This window comes from Daldinia loculata (genome assembly GCF_022478755.1).
Source record: "Daldinia loculata strain CBS 113971 unplaced genomic scaffold F4817scaffold_7, whole genome shotgun sequence".
NCBI lineage: Eukaryota > Fungi > Ascomycota > Sordariomycetes > Xylariales > Hypoxylaceae > Daldinia > Daldinia loculata.
Genome location: NW_026054861.1, coordinates 323137 through 339736, shown reverse-complemented (window position 1 = coordinate 339736; position 16600 = coordinate 323137). Strand labels below are relative to the sequence as shown.

Below are 16600 nucleotides of genomic sequence, written 5' to 3'. Positions count from 1 at the left end.
GGGGATCGGCGGCGACCCTTACTACACTACGTTACAGATACTGGACTTTGTATCTTCTACATAGAGGTACATAGGTACCTAGGTATTATGGTAGGCGCTCGATAATTCGGATTGAAGGCTACCTATATATAGGTACGTCGAATGTATAATGGTTCATCATTTCGAGCATTTGCAACCCGTGTTTTATTTTTATATTCACGCGTCTATAAGCGCGTGATATATGAGACAGAATGACCTGCGCGCAAGGCCATTTAAAGACAGTGTTGATTGCATGCCTCTGGCGGTCGAGCTCGTATTCTAGAATGGCCCCACCGAGATACCCCCCGGATCTTACGGTCTCATTGGCTATGCGACAAGTGTTGGCCCCTAGGGATGGACCAGTCAAAAATAGAAGTTGTGAGTGGGGACTAAGTGGTTTCGTTATGCGATTGGACACAAATGTCTGGCTTCGAGTCTCATTTGAAGCTTTTTCAAGGGTACATACTATGTAGTGAGATGGCAGGATGAGTCTCGATATAGGTACTTGCACGGACTACATGTTTGATGTTTGAGCATTATGCAGTTATTAGGTATTAGTTCGTAAAAGTTGAAGTACAGATGCATACAGGTACTCGTACATGGAATAGGCTATTAATTGATAAACGCTTGTTTCGTAGTAACTCGTTAAGTGAGCTAGAGCGGGTTAGTGCATGCACTATGTAGTGCGTAGCTCGACGTGTCCCAGCCGGCAATGCGGCCTTTCGTCATTCCATCAGCGTATGTAGGTACAAGGTAAATATCCCCTGGGTCCAGAAGGTTCAGAAGGGATCCTGACTCAAGTTATCAGTGAAGTGTTCCTGAAATCTCTAAAAAGTTCTCAAGTAAGGCATTCGTTTTCTTCATTATACCTTCTTTTCTACATACACGCATACCAGGTCCTATCCAAACCCATTGAAGTACCTCATAGATTAGGTACATGTTTACCTAGATACATATCTACATTATCCTATTATTCCCGCTCTTGTCGTTATCCCCACGCCGCTATCAGATCTTGATAGGCGCGAATGGATCTTGGCTCTCCTCCATCTTCTCTTCCCTACCAACAACACCAACTAAGTACCTTCATCTACGATACCTCGAGCCCACCTACGTAATATAGGATATTTCTTTCTCCCTTCGCTCGTGTTACTTGTTCGACTCTCGATTTATTCCTGCGGTCGCGTCGCTCGTTTGCAGCCGCTTTGTGCATTTCGACCTAAGTAGCATCTCGACTATAACGAACGCCTTTGTTAGAGAATAAGAGAATAAGAGCTTGTACTCTCTTGTCAAGGAAGACTACGAGACACTGCGATACTTTCGCCACCGAGCCCGACGATAATATATATATATCACTATAAGATATCGGGCTATCAAATGCTCTATAGACGCCGCGGATGAACCCTATACGAATTTACGAATTTGAATACGTTTTTTAGACAATTGGCCGCTGAAGTTGCCTCTTCAGGCCTCTTACCGAATTTTTTGGAACCCACTTCCGCCACTGGCCACAGAAGGCTACCCAAACAGACTTCCGCAGTAGGATGGATGTCTGGGCTCATGCGCGGTTCCTGCTACCCAGGGACGGTACAAGTCCGGTTGAGGAGCTGCTAGACTTGCTGCGGAACCCCTTTAAACAGACGGTAATTAGATCAACCTGCTTACCTACGTATCTCGATCGCGGAATAGATAGCTAACTTAACTTCGTCGTAGCTTACGGATGGTGCTATCTGGTCTGCCTTGGGCACATCATTAGGATTCACACTCTTTATCGCCATCGCTTTCTCGTTCGTTCGACCATATAATTCCGTTGTCTATGCACCGAAGCTGAAGCATGCCGACGAAGAGCATGCACCACCTCCGATAGGCAAGGGGTATCTTGCGTGGATCCCGCCGTTATGGAAGACGAGTGAGAAAGATATGATATCCCACGCCGGCATGGACGCCGCCTTATTTATAAGATTCACAACCATGTGCCGCAACATCTTTCTCGTGCTTGGCGTCGTTGGATGTGGAATTCTCCTCCCCGTCTTCTACACTCTGAACAGCGACAAGACAGGCAACCAGAGATGGTTCATGAGATTGACACCTTCCAATGTCAACGATCAACCTGTCTGGGCGATTGTGGTAACAGCTTATATATTTAACTTCGTCATCATCGGGTTTCTGTGGTGGAACTATAGGGAAGTTCTGAAGCTCAGACGAGTGTATTTTGAAACCAAGGAGTACCAGCAAAGTTTATCCGCCCGGACCCTAATGGTAAGTCCTCGTTTTCCGTATATCGTTTATAGTAAAACTTACCAGGAGTAGTTGAATGATATTCCCCGAAAATATGCCAATGATGAAGGCATCGCAAGGATTATTGACGATGTCATTCCGCACGCTTCATTTGCTAGGACAGCCGCTGCTCGCAACGTTAGGGATTTGCCTAGTTTAATCCAGCAACACGACCATACCGTTCGAAAGCTCGAGAAGGTGTTGGCCATATATCTCAAAGACCCCCAAAACTTGCCAGCTGCTCGGCCAGTGTGCTATCCTTCCAAGAAGGACCCATCATATAGCACTTATCCGAAGGGACAGAAGGTTGATGCTATTGAATACCTTACTCAGCGAATAAGGGAACTCGAAATAGAAGTGAAGGAGGCCCGGGCCAATATTGATAAGCGCAGTAGTTTATCTTACGGCTTTGCCAGTTACGACGACATTTCCGAAGCCCACAGTATCGCATATGCCCTGCGCAAGAAGAAGCCTCATGGTGCTACCATCGTCTTGGCTCCGAGACCAAATGACATCATATGGGATAACATGCCCCTTACCCCGGCTACGCGGAGCTGGAGAAGGATGATTATCAACTTCTGGATTGCTCTACTAACGATCGTCTGGATTGCGCCTAGTGCTATGATTGCTATTTTCTTAGTCAATCTGAGTAACTTAGGTTTGGTTTGGCCTGCCTTTCAGGCCCAGCTGTCCGGCAATACTGGGTTCTGGTCCATTGTTCAAGGTGTGGCGTCTCCGGCCATCTTATCTCTGGTATACCTAGTGCTTCCTATTATCTTCCGTCGACTTGCAATTAGAGCTGGTGATCGCACGAAGACCGGACGCGAGCGCCATGTCGTTGCTAAGTTGTACGCTTTCTTCGTCTTCAACAACCTAATCGTCTTCTGTCTCTTCAGCACTATCTGGAATTCGGTTTCGTCTGTTGCCAGCGACCCGCAGAAAGCTTGGGATACGCTATCAAATTTCGGCATAACCCTCTTTATCTCGTTGTGTGATATCTCGTCATTCTGGGTTACTTGGCTATTACAGAGGAACTTGGGTGCTGCCATCGATTTAGCCCAACTGTGGACCTTCATCTACAGCTTCTTCATGCGGAAATTTTCGAGTCCCACGCCGAGGGAGATGATCGAACTAACGGCACCTCCGTCTTTCGATTATGCCAGCTACTATAATTACTTTTTGTTCTACTCCACCGTGGCTTTAGGTTTTAGCTGCCTCCAGCCCCTTGTTCTTCCGGCTGCGGCATTATACTTTTCTATCGATGTATGGTTGAAGAAGTACCTGTTGCTTTACATCTTTGTGACAAAGACGGAGTCTGGCGGGACGTTCTGGCGAGTCCTGTTCAATCGCTTCGTCTTTGGCACCATACTTTCCAATCTGGTGGTCTTCCTAACGGCTTGGGTGCGTGGTGACGGACTACACACGATGGCCTTTGCATCCATTCCTTTACCATTTATTATGGTAATCTTCAAAGTATACTGTTCTCGAACATTCGATGCCAAGATCCATTTCTATTCGACTCGTAACATCCAAAAACATCCTGAAGGGACTATGCAGAAGGATCCATTACGCTCAGCTGGACTCGCTCATCGCTTTGGTCATCCCGCTCTTTACAAGCCTCTCATTACACCAATGGTACACGCAAAGGCTCAGAATATTCTAGCTTCCATATACAAGGGGCGTCTAACGGATGGCCGCGAAGCTTACTCTGGAGATACGATGTCTACATCTGGCTATTCGGATGCCTACATCATGAATCCAATGAATGCTGGTAAACCTGGGAAAATGGCGGGCATACCGGGATTTGAAATAGTGCCAGAATCCAGGCTTGACTTCGAGTATTACAAGACACGTTCCGAATTTGCAGCCGAACATGGTGGCGGCGATATCTTTGGTCGTTCTAACGATGTTATGCGCCCCGGGACGCCTGGTAGCTTATGGAATGGGAGCGAGCCAACGTCTAGATCGGGAAGTCCGACGATTCCAAGCATTCCCAGGCCACATAGCCCAGGATTAATGAGCAGAGCGTTTTCACCCGGTTCTGACGTAGGTATGACTTATCCAAGCGGATACAACCAACCCTTAGGCAACCATTACGCCCCTGAACCCAGTATCAATCGATCGCGTAGCCCATTGTATGCGCATGCAAACGATAGTGGATCTAACCTGGTAGGAAATGCAGCAGCGATGCCAGTGGCCGCTCCTGTCAGGGCACCAGGTGGAGCAGGAATGTTGGGCGGCGGCCCGCGGGGTTATGGTGGTCTGCCGCAGGAAGAGGACCTCGGGCCGCCCGAACAGGATCCTATGCAATATAATTACTTCCGAGAAGCAAGAACTTCACGCAGGTTTTAGGGGTAATTAATTTCCTATGAGAACGACTGTACATACAACTCGGCGCAAGAAAAAGCAGGTTTGGATATAGAGGCTTTCGGCAACTCGGGTGCGGCGTTTCTGGCTGAAGAAAGTTGGCCACGTTGACGGCGACCCACGACGACTTTTCTAATATTGAGTTATAGGCGATAATAGAAAGGGATGCATGATAACGACATGATCTTTTTAGATAGATGGGACTCGGGCCTCATTTATAGCGGCTAACTTGGCTTATAATATGCAAGCAGGAAGAGTAGCCGACGTGCCCTGAGGGCCGTCTTAAATATTATACTAATATTCTATAAATACTAACGTAAATGTCTTTCCGGATCATAGTGGAGTTGGTTGAGGATGTAAATACGAGGCAGAATTTGTGGCTAAGTCGTGTGTAGGCTGACAGGCCTCTGGGTACCTGTTTTTCTACCTAGGTACCTCTTATGCAGTGTTCCGATCTTGCCAATGCTCGTCTGCTGCTCATTATTAGGTGGCACGCATGCCTTTGAGCGTTACCTTATGCTATGTTCCATTGGTTAGGTAGGTAGTCATATGATCTAGGGAGCTGGCCTATCTTAGGATTCAAAGTCGGCGTTGTTTGGAATATCACATTACGATGTCCAGTTAATATAGCCCATCGCCTTCGTAGCGTTGCACGACGTTCTGCAGGTTTTAGGTACCTAGTTGTCGACACGGCCTGCTACAGAACCCCGCAGCAGCCCGAGCCTCGCATACAAACGAGGTCTCCCGCCTCACTCTTTAATATCAAAATACTGGCCCATCTTTTAAGTAATGTTCAAATTCTCTCAGATGATTATTTATTTCTAGATGAAAATATCCTATCCAAATATTGAAAATGGCAAGCGTCCCATACGAAATGTAAGAATAGCGCAGATTAAGGGGGGCCAATCCTATCATTGAAACCAACTTACAGTATTCTCTAGTATTGCCGCTTCGAAGCCGTTCCGATTCCTCGTCGGGCCGGACAAGAAGGAGTTCTTTATGAACGCCGAGCTGGTCGCGCGGATGTCTAAACCCCTCTGGACTTTGGTCAACGGCGAATGGATGGAAGGAAATGAGGGATTCACGGAATGGCCCGACGTCGACGAGGGAACGTTTGTCCGGTTCTGCGAGTTTGCGTATACAGGGGATTATAAGGCTGCGGAACCGTTCGAAGATACGCCCACGCCACCGAACGAGAAAGAGAGTACGCTATTAGAACCTAACTAACCTACCTAATATATATATATGCTCACAAGGATAGGCGGTGAAGCTACAGCTTCGACGTCGGGACCAGCGCCCAACGGGGAACAAATTATTGAGGAAGCTTCAGCTCAGGAGCTAATAGTTACTCATTCAGCGTATGGCGAACTACCAGTAGATTCCTACGATCCCTATGCGATGAAAAAATACAAAAAAAAGAAAGGCTTGGTCTTCGTGGAAGAACCGGAAGAACCACCGCAGCCGCCGCCGCCGTCAAAGAAGGACATCATCTGGCGTGAATTTCAGGAGGAAATTAATGATGAGCCAGATAGGAGAGTGAAAGAAACTTCAAATAAGGCCCCTTCGGCAAACTACTCCGAGGTTCTCCTCTCACACGCGCGTCTGTACACCTTTGCAGATTGCTACGATATCGATAGACTCATGGAGCTCAGTATTCGCAAATTACACCGGACACTAACAGTGTTCAACCTCCACAAGGGGGCGAGAGTGACCGATATAGCCCAGCTCATCGACTACTCATACAGGAATACGATGGATAAAGGGGACAAGCAAGATCAGCTGAGAAGCCTCCTTGCGACTTATACGGCGTGTAATATCGAAGAGATGTGGCCGAACTTCTATTTCCAGGATGTTCTGGAGTCGGCTGATGTTTCAAAGGCTATCATCGGGCAGCTACTCAGGAGAGTGAACTAGGCACACTCAAGATAGCGGTTTATGGATCTGTATTACTTATACCGGGTCACTATTCAATTCTATCGCGAGTAGTCGTCGAAAAGGTGGATAGGAAGAATCGATACACAACTTTCATAACAACTTCATTGGTGACACTGTTCTAGATGCCTTGGGTACTTAATGTATTAAAGGTACTGAACTTCGTAAGGCTCTGTGAAAACGTAGGGTACGTAAGTGTGCTATGCAACAATAACTATAGATAACATTGAATCTGCCTTGCCTGTAGAATTTATGTCTTTTTCATAAGGCCGACTTACTTGGGCTGGCACATCATTGAGTTGATACCTTAGGAGGTACCTATGCCTGAAATCGTATTCGCCATTAGGTGAGAGGCTTCGCCTCCGATGCCTAAGGTATGAAGCACGGAGAACCGAACAATCGATCTTCAGAGGTGCGAGTATATTTCGTCTACTCTACATGCTACTATCAAGCTCACTGTCGAAGACTAGGGAGTATTTAGGGTCCGCGGAACTTTCAATGGCGATTTAATCTACGGGATCTTTAGGTGATACGGGTTATCATGGCACAGCAAATAAGAAAACGTAATTTCGGGGAGAATAAAGGATACCCTATATAGGGACAGGGGCGAGGGGGTTCGTTCTTGGGAACTCTGTCCGCTTTTTGTATTTGCGGGCACATTGTATATCAGATATTTCTCCTCAGATGTCTTGTTTCTATCCCGTCGAAACTTCGAGATAGCAAGGTGCTAATTTAGGGGTGTACTCTGTTTGTTTTCAAGAAGTATTTCCTGCAAAGAAAAACATTCTAGATCCATTCAAATGGCGTTTCATGGAAGCGTTTCACGCAGGCTGAAAAGTTGTTATGGTAAAACGAGAGCCCGCCAAATCTAGCGGTCGTGAGTCTTTTCTTCGTTGATTATAGATCTAATCTAATACGTACATCATGTCGTATCTTTACTATTATCATTATTATTAAACAACATCTAAAGGCGTTACTACCCATATTAGCATTATCATGTATCCTCCCATATCCTGATCAATATATTCCTGAACTATAATATCTCATCATTTGAGAGTCCCGCTGTCGCCAAGCTAAGCCGATTGACCTTCCATAGCCCTACTTGGGTCACTTTCAATCGTGCAGCGGTAAATCATGTTTCAAAGTGTTGTCGTCCGCGTTCCGTCTTTTGGAGACTCAACTCTTCCGTTAACAAAGATGTCACGAGACCAAGGCCAGAGAAACCGAGCATTGCGTAGAATACGCCGCGCATGGCCGACAAATACGCTTGTAAGACGGGTGCTATTACCTCTAACGGAAGATTTACGGTTCGCATTATTGGGATAAACGCGACGGCATTGTGCGGATCCCTAAGAAGACTAAGGGAGTCGGGCAATTCCCCAACCGTAGCGATCGCGGACCCAAAAGTGCTGCTGAATATTGTCGAACCAATAGCGAGTCCGACTAGACCACCCAAACACCGGAAGGTCAACAACAGGGCGATCGCATGTCCAGTGTCATCGACGCTTGATACGCTTGCCTGCATAGGAAGATGTAGAAGACGGAGTAGAGCACCGACTCCTGCACCCCAAATGATAGGGATCCCATACCGCATACCAGCCGATGAGTACGGGTCTAATAGAAGTAGCAAACCAGTTCCCAGAGTCACCAAGCCCCAGGATAGCCAAATCCTCCTCTGGTAACCCATCCCGGCCTTCCCGATTCCGATTACTGAAGCAATGGCGCCTAGGACACTGGTGACACTAGTAGGAAGTAACGACACCGCGGCTCCGATTCGTGTGTCAAGCATGACGGCTTGATAGGACAACGGAATATATTGTAGAAGTGTGTATAATGTCATGCCGTGGATAAAAGCGCCACATAAGGTAACCGCCGCGGTTCGGGAGCGGAAGATTCGAAGTGGGATAACCGGGGCCTCGGGTTTCGTTTCGTAAAACACAAATAGTGCAATGACTGCGACGCCTAGGAGCAAGGGAACCAGTGTTTGATAAGAATCCCATGGGTACAAGGCATCAGCCCAGCTCAAGGGGAGCACAAACACGGTACATCCTATCGTAAGTAACAACATACCATTCCAATCTAAGCGCTCCAACTTGGCATCGAACGACGAACCGAGCGACCGAAGACGAAGAAAGAAGGCCAGTAGGGGAAAGGCGACGCCCAAGAGCGGTAGGTTGATCCAACCAATCCACCGCCAAGTAACGTAGTCGCTGAAAAGCGCGCCGACAGTTGGCCCAAGGATACTACCAATAGCAATGGGCAAGGCCATGATTCCGAGGTACAGAGGCCGCTCTTTCAGGGTGGTCATATCGGAAACGATGATCTCGCCAAGGACATCAAGACCGCCGCCACCTAGACCTTGGACGACCCTTCCCGCGATGACAGCAGCCATGTTTTGGGCGAGGGAGAAGGAGAGAGAGCCGGCGGTAAAGAGCAGGAAGGCTACGTAAAGCGGGGGTTTCCGGCCAAAGACGTCGGAAATACTCGCAAATAGGGGCAGACTAACAACGAGGCCTAGATAGTAAGCGATTCCGGCCCAAAATGATTCCAACGTAGTGCCATGTAGCTCTTCCGCGATACCCTAAGTGATGTCAGTACTGTCAGTACGGTTATCCCCAACTTGATTCTCATAGAGCCAGTCGAGAAATGGAGTAGGTGAGAAAAAGGGGGTAAACCAATTACTTACGGGAATAGCCACTGCCAGAGTAGTCGCATCTAGAGAAAATAGAAAGACGAGGATATTGATAGCCAAGAAGGAGAGATAGAACCCTAAGGGCTTCTTCTGCGTGGTGCCATCACCTACTGCTTCCGCATCGGCGTCGGTGTCGGTGCCGACCTCAACGGCCTCAGGCTGATCGATCTCGACTAGCCGGTTCTCTGGTTTGTCCGTACTAGTACCCGAGATTTTAGGTTCGGTCGTAAAGGACTCTCTCGCGCCGGACTCTGCACTGACGGGCGTCATAGTAAATATCATAAAATTCACCTGATGTTTGCTTGTCTAAGTCAATCCATACGGAAGGCTATAAATGTAAGATATGTCGATTTCCAAGGATTAAATTCTCACGATCTACAAGTCGCGCAATAGATATATCAAACCGCGATAGTTGATTATGCCAAGATAAACATCATTATAAATACCTAGGTAGCTTTCCGTTTATGAGAGGCAAGAGGAATGAGGATACAAAATCAAAAAGGCTGGTTTAGGTACGGATTTGAATCTCATAGGCGGCCTCTAGATCCCAATTGACCGGGTAAAGCGGGAAAAAATTAAGGTTGGTTCGGGTACCTGAATCCACAATACCCCTTGAAGAAGTAGCCTATCATGACAATTGTAGACCTGAAACAGCGGGTTATAATGGGCCTTCAGCCCTACACGGCGCTACTAGTACCAAGACATTTAGCGAAATTAGGTACCTAAGGTAGTGATCGGGTAGTTGTAATAAACATCTCATTTATGTTTAGTGTATTCTAATACAATCTGTCCAGCCTGGTTTATAGCTTATCACTAAGCTATTCAAGATAATGTATTGGATTAATAATTATTTCCCTAGTAACTTGAAAGGAATATAAGGGCTTTGATAATGAAGACTACTTAACCGTTAGGTGCCTTAGGTAGTTATAAGCTAGCACGTTGTAAATTGACTACTAATGTTCAGTACCTACTTAACTTCTACGAGCACACACTATGAGGTAATGAGTATCGATTTACACCTCAAATAGATCGCGATTGAAAAATTTGCCAAATAGCTTATAACCTTGTTTCAAGATGAGAATAGTTACATTAATATTTCTTAGGGACTGTGGAATAGTTACGGAATATTGTTATTACGATGTCAGTTAAGAGTGAACGAAATATCCAAGGTGCGGAAGGCTTGCCAATGAGGCGCAGTGATGGCCCATTAATGCATTCCTTGCTTGTTACTCATGGATGAGGACTAACTAAAAGTATATGGTATGACCTCTTTAACATCGTGGTCTGATAGGGGTGGATGGGAGGGGGAAAAGGACTGAAAAAAACTATTTGGACGTATGGAAATAACGAGGAACAGAACCAAGTAAAACTAAACTTAATCCCCTTTCTTGCCTGTATTTTCCTCCTTTCTAGGACGCATGTGTTCCAATATGGATTTCATATCATCGTTACAGGGACTTGGCGGACCCCTGAAATACACATCATCGACAAAAATCTCAACGACGAGACCAACACTCGATTCTTCGAACTTTTGCCCCCAAGAATCCTCAAATTTCGTACCTTGAATAAGCGATTCGATGGTAGTGGTCACCTTTTGCATCTGGGTTAGGTATTCCTGCGGATACGCATCCCATAGCTCCTTAGGTAGTAGATTTGTTCGCACCGACCCCGGACAGATGGCGTAGGTTCTTATACCGTCTTCTTCATAGAAGACAGGGGCGACCGAGCGCATAAAATTTATTATGCCCGCTTTGGCGGCCGAGTAGAGAGGGGTGATAGATTGAGGATACTGGATGTATATGAGATGCGGGTATTGCCACAAGTATCCCATCAAAAACTTACTATGCCAGCAACACTAGATGTCATAATGAGAACGCAATCCTTGTCGCTGTTCACATTTGCCCTAAAGTAATGTTGAGCAAGGTAACTTGTCTTGGTTACTCCTTTTAGATTGACATCGATAGATAGTTCTTCTGGTTCTGGTGGCGGCGAAGATGGGTTGTGCCTCTCGAAGAACTTCCCCTTTTCCATGACACCTGCATTCGCGAAGACAAAATCGAGTCGACCTTCGGCCTTGAAAACAGCATGGAACGCGGATGATAGCGAATCCCAGGAGGCGACGTCAACTTGGTGGAAAGCGCAGTTGTTTAGACCAAGCTCTAAGGCATCTTCGCCAATTACATTTAAGTCGAAGGCGTGTATTCGCCAACCCTTTTGAGATAAGGATCTAGCAATGGCCAATCCTAAACCTGATGCACCGCCAGTTATGATAGCTACTTTGGAATCTGCCATTACTCACATATGATACCTACGACGGGCAATTGCTTTTAGAATAGTGTGTAATAATATAATTATTCGAAGCTTTTTAGTACCGGCTGCAGTCGTAAGATACCTAGGTTGATTTTATCAGGTAGATAGGGGTTCCCCGCACCGGCATTTCAAGAGGTTCTGTGCTTTTGTGTGCTCACCGCGGCGGCTCCGTTCTTCTGCTAAGAGGTGCACCTCTATGTGGGAATATCAATGATCGGCGTGTCGAATATAGTAGGTTAGAGGAGCCGCATCATGGTTGGTACTGGCACTGAGGTGACGTGTGATATATTCAATGGAGAATAGAGATTAACACGCCGCTAGAGCTGACACTTGTCACGAGCAGCAATGCGATAAATGCGATAAAGTAGTCTGCCACGCTCTCAAAAAACGCGTGGGCATATGATAATACTCTGTGGATATGGTGCTGTCTCTATGACAATATTGCGGTTCTTACTTGATAATATTAAAACAAACTATATCCCTTTCGTCCCGTATCTCATTTGGAGTTAGAAATGACTTGTTATATATTATATATAAAACTAGTAGGTGATGATAGGATGATGACGTTCACAGGGTTTACGATTCGTGATGAGTTGCTCAGTCTGCTAAATTGTCTTCACAAAGTTCATAAAAAGGTACATGAGTCCTAAGGTACGTACCAGTACGTATACCAATCAGTCAATCCAATCAAATACTAGTAAGCTGAGCCAGAGGGTCCAGATTGGTGGAAAGTTCAGCTAGACTGCTGCACATGGTTCACCGCTTTCCATTTTGGGTAGTCGGAATCAACGTGGGTCCTCGCCGCGCGAGTCGCGACGCCAATTTTGAGTGCAGCAGAGCTCGCTAGGTGATGATAGCATAACAGCTTCCAATTCTCTTTTAATTATCTTCTAGTTCTTGCCTTTTTCACTACACACACTCTCTCTCCATGTGCTCAGATTTATGTAACTCTAAGAACCATGGTTAATAAATACTTATTCTAATACCCTTTTTTTTTTCGAGTCTATTGTTTCTTCCTTATTTTCATTTTTTTTTATCTGGCGTGAACTATTACATGTCATGCATGTATAAACCACCTAAACGACTATGCTCTTCTCTGTTTGACTTTGACCCCCGTTACTGTCGTTACTCGAGATAATGGATCGCGGTCGACTGAATTCTCCGGGCGTCTTGGCCGCAAAGCCCAACGGACATACAAACGGTTTCAGTCACGGCGACGGTCGCGTTAGCAAGAACGCGACACAGTCCTTCGGCCATCGACGAGTATCGAAAAACACTAGCAAACCCGAGTCAAAAGAGAACAATATTACATCCGACACCGAAACTAGTACCAGCAGCGGTTCTCGTCATCCGCTATACTCAGCTCCCAAGTATATTCCGAATACTCGCAGATTCAGTCCATCCCCACGTAAAAACTCCGAATCACCGCGCGAGACGCGAATACCTCTCCCCATGAGTACAACACCTTTCACAACTTCGCCTAGCCCCCGAGATAAGCAAGCGAACTCTCAGGGGCAAACCCTCGATATGCGCCAACCCATGAGCCTCAGATCAGCCTTTGCGCTGGCTAAGAAGCAGGAGGTGGATGTCCAGCTCGACGACGATGATACCTTTAGCATTAAACACGCCTTTAATATAGCCAGCGCCGAGATGAACGGACGTATCGACGGCTCCCCTAGTCCTGCTCCACGAAAATCTCAAATAAGGCGTGAATCATACGGCGCACTTCCACGAAAGACAGCGACAAGTAGTCCGAACACCGACCTAGGGCGTCATCTCCAACGGTTTGACCGAAACCACCAACTTAGCACAGGTAACGGGCCACTTAATGGTTTGTTTGGCAAAACTCGAGTAGGGCCCAATGTATCAGAAGCCGGCAACGTCCTCGCTAAGAAAGTAAGCGACGGCAATCTCAGAGGTTCCCCAGCGCGTCGCAGAGAAAGCCAGTGGGATGCTAGGTTAGGAAAGGAAGATCCTGTTAACGCGCCTGTTCCTATCCCGTCAATCGAGTATGAATCTGCTAGCGATGACCGAGCTTCTCCGATCGACGAACTTGTCCCTCGATCACCCGAAAAAAGCTTCAATTGGCATTTAGACGCCGACTTTACGGCCGGAGATCTCCAAGTCTCTGATAGTCCTCGCATCCGGGCCGGTCAGTCTAACGAGCGACCTACCCGACGGTCGCCAAGTGTGACGAGTTCTCCAGTTAGGAGTACACCTAATATGCGTCGCAGCAATAATCGCATCGATCAAATTCGGCAGAAAGAAATTGAGGTTGCGAATGCTGTCTTGCCGGAAGAAGATATATCTTCATCTATGCGAACAAACAGTCGACTCGACGAATTAAGGGCACGAGAAAGAGAAGCGCTATCTAAGCGGGCGATGGCTACGAGTAAGCTTGAAGAAATCCGAATACGGAATTTCGAAGCGCGTTTAGAATCACCGGAGACGGGAAGAAAATCCTACGGAGAAGATTTACGCAGGACTTCGCTCCAGGCTGAAGAAGCCACAAAGACGCCGGATGGCAAACTAGGGTCAGTGGCGAAAGAAGATCAAGTTCTAAACACACCTGTCACCACTTCCCGAAACCCAAGTAATCAGAAATTCAACAAGTCTCCGAAAGAGGCGGGGAAAGAAAATGAAACTAAGGTGGAAGAGGACAGAAAGGATGTCAGACTTCCACGAAATGATTCACAGGACTTGCTTCGGCGTCTCGCGCGAGCAACAAGTGCCAGCCCGCCTGCGGAGAAGACTGAACAACCTGTCATTCCAGACAATCCTCCACTAAACATACTATCTGAGAGTAGGGAAAGCAGTCGCCCACGTCCAACACGAGAGGAGAGGAGATCTAGGAATCTGGAAGTTAAGAGCTCCAGAGAAAGGCCAACAGTTGGATTTACAGGCTTGCCAAGGGATTCGTCTATTGACTCTATTCGAGAAAAAAAGACCAGTCGTTCCGGCTCTGAAATAGATCCCACGGACCGCATTGAAGCCGAGATGAAACTGTTCGCACCGCTTGACAATTACTCCGAGAAGGGCTCCGTCCGAGCGCCGTCGCCCATTCCGCCAGAGCCAATCGATGAAGAGACACCACGCCCAAGCAAGATTGACCCATTGACACAACCAACCCCGCGCGTCACCGGGGCGTATATTGAAACGCCGGCCACCGTTAGAGTTAAGCAAGAGGAACGCTTAGAAAATAAAAAGGTGCTAGGTGGCCCTAATCGACACTTGGATATGGATTCCGAAGTTCGTGCTAGGAGCTCCAGCGACCCCTCGAACGTTAGCCACGTTAAATCTGAGGATGATGATACTCAGGAGCTGAGAAAGGCATCAATACCGCGATCTTCTTCGGTTCCCGCGGCTTCTCGTCGCGCTAGATCTGTTTCCAGACGCCGTCGGCCTCGTCGTCCCCTGATTAATACTGCTAAACCGCCGTCGGTTAAAGATGACATTCGCGCGATACTACGCATGAATCAGATAGACGATTCCACACTTGAAGATTTTGACACGATTCTTGCCGACCAGGAAATTGATGATGAAGAACTCGAGAAAATGGTGAACGACACCATGAACAAGATTGACAATGATCTTGAATTTCCAGAACTCTCGGAACGGGATCGCGAGCTTCAGGTTTACGATAGGATGAGCAAGTCGCTGAAGACTGGTCTTCTAGGCATTCGATCCGCGAAGAAAGGGATCGAACGCCTAGAAGATAGGGTTATGCATACCGAGCACAAGAAAGGTTCAGCTCATACCGTTCCAACTGTCTCCATTGCCAAATCCGAAACGACTATATCCGTCTCTGACGCTGCCCCCGTTGTACTCTCTATCCCTCCCCTGTACCGAAAATCCCCTAAATTCAGACTCACGAAGTTGGGGGTATTAACACTTGTCGTGCTCATATGGTACGTTTTCGAGTCAGCTTTCTGTTTCCTATACACGCCTCGTTACGACTGCACACCGGAGTTACCATGTGATTGGTCACCAAACGAGCCATACTTTCCATACGCGATGCCTTTCATGTTAGACGAGTGGGCCACAGGCGGCAAGGGAAGAGCATTGGCATGGAAGGTCGGCGAAGAAGTCGGAGATATGGTTGCCGATGTCTCAGACTGGATTACAAAGACAGATTTTACTCAATTTGACGAGAAATATATGAACGTCTGGGAACGCAAGAGACATAGGAGACGACTACGGAAGCGTGGCTTAGTTCCAAAATGGGTGGCACCTCCTGATTATAAACCCAAATATGCAGAATGGAATGCTGCGCGGTTGGCTAGGGAAGCTGCTGAAGAAGACGGATATGAAGTAGAAGATGAGACCATGAGCGCAGACGAGAGAATTAGGTGAGACATGCCAACAATCACGATAGGCCTTTGGGTCCTAGTGAAGGAATCATCTTGGCGAACATTGCAGTATATAATTTTGGAACAGCAACGGCTACGCTTATTTGAGTGTCAACAGTGTGTAGGGTATCCAGAGTGTAATTTTATTTTGCATTTTCAACTGGTGGACTATTTACGGGGTGTTCACTAGCTTGGGCGTTGTGGTCTCGTCAGAACAAGGACAACAGACAAGGATTACTTGACGCTTGTACCAACTTACTGCACATTGTATTAAAAATTACGTAGGCTACGGTCATAATAATGGAAAAGAGATCTCCCGGCGGTTACGAGGTCTAGTGTATTCTTAGAAGCTGCCGGATTCCCGCATTCCTTGCATCCCTGGGGTCCCTTGACTTCTTCAAGCCCATGATGATCCTCCCATTGCCAAGATTCGTGCTCCCGCCTCGAGCCGCAACGTCAACTCCAGATATTTACCGGTGTCAACTCATACCAGATAGATGTCATATGAACTAACACCACTTACGCAATCAAGCTTATTATATGGGAAGTGACCAAGATCTAGTTATAAAACTAGAGGCTTGGTAAGTTGAGGGCCAACTGACGGGAACCCCGATGACGAAATTGATCTTCTAGTCTATGACGGTTCGATACCAACCTC

General features: G+C 46.9%; 5 protein-coding genes across 5 annotated transcripts; 3 read left to right on the top strand and 2 right to left on the bottom strand.

Annotated features, from left to right (window-relative positions):
* Nucleotides 1–1297: 1297 nt before the first annotated feature.
* On the top strand, nucleotides 1298–5069 carry F4817DRAFT_261192 (DUF221-domain-containing protein). Its single transcript, XM_049299290.1, has 3 exons — nucleotides 1298–1658; nucleotides 1729–2274; nucleotides 2326–5069. The coding sequence occupies exons 1-3, from the start codon at nucleotides 1560–1562 to the stop codon at nucleotides 4642–4644; spliced, it is 2964 nt and encodes a 987-aa protein (XP_049162164.1). The 5' UTR covers nucleotides 1298–1559; the 3' UTR covers nucleotides 4645–5069.
* A 443-nt stretch (nucleotides 5070–5512) lies between these two features.
* On the top strand, nucleotides 5513–6573 carry F4817DRAFT_312796 (uncharacterized protein; the record flags this gene model as incomplete). The annotated part of the gene is made up of 3 exons (XM_049300174.1): nucleotides 5513–5535; nucleotides 5601–5863; nucleotides 5921–6573. The coding sequence occupies 3 exons, from the start codon at nucleotides 5513–5515 to the stop codon at nucleotides 6571–6573; spliced, it is 939 nt and encodes a 312-aa protein (XP_049162163.1).
* An 864-nt stretch (nucleotides 6574–7437) lies between these two features.
* F4817DRAFT_261188 (MFS general substrate transporter) lies at nucleotides 7438–9832 on the bottom strand. The gene is made up of 2 exons (XM_049299289.1): nucleotides 9278–9832; nucleotides 7438–9172 (listed from the first exon to the last, which is right to left on the bottom strand). Exons 1-2 carry the CDS (start codon nucleotides 9563–9565, stop codon nucleotides 7724–7726), a joined length of 1737 nt encoding a protein of 578 aa, XP_049162162.1. The 5' UTR covers nucleotides 9566–9832; the 3' UTR covers nucleotides 7438–7723.
* Nucleotides 9833–10373: 541 nt separating this feature from the next.
* F4817DRAFT_327722 (3-beta-hydroxysteroid dehydrogenase) lies at nucleotides 10374–12181 on the bottom strand. The gene is made up of 2 exons (XM_049302075.1): nucleotides 11126–12181; nucleotides 10374–11072 (listed from the first exon to the last, which is right to left on the bottom strand). The coding sequence occupies exons 1-2, from the start codon at nucleotides 11573–11575 to the stop codon at nucleotides 10659–10661; spliced, it is 864 nt and encodes a 287-aa protein (XP_049162161.1). The 5' UTR covers nucleotides 11576–12181; the 3' UTR covers nucleotides 10374–10658.
* Nucleotides 12182–12468: 287 nt separating this feature from the next.
* Nucleotides 12469–16486, top strand: F4817DRAFT_261154 (uncharacterized protein). Its single transcript, XM_049299288.1, has one exon. The coding sequence runs from the start codon at nucleotides 12731–12733 to the stop codon at nucleotides 15944–15946; it is 3216 nt and encodes a 1071-aa protein (XP_049162160.1). The 5' UTR covers nucleotides 12469–12730; the 3' UTR covers nucleotides 15947–16486.
* Nucleotides 16487–16600: the final 114 nt, after the last annotated feature.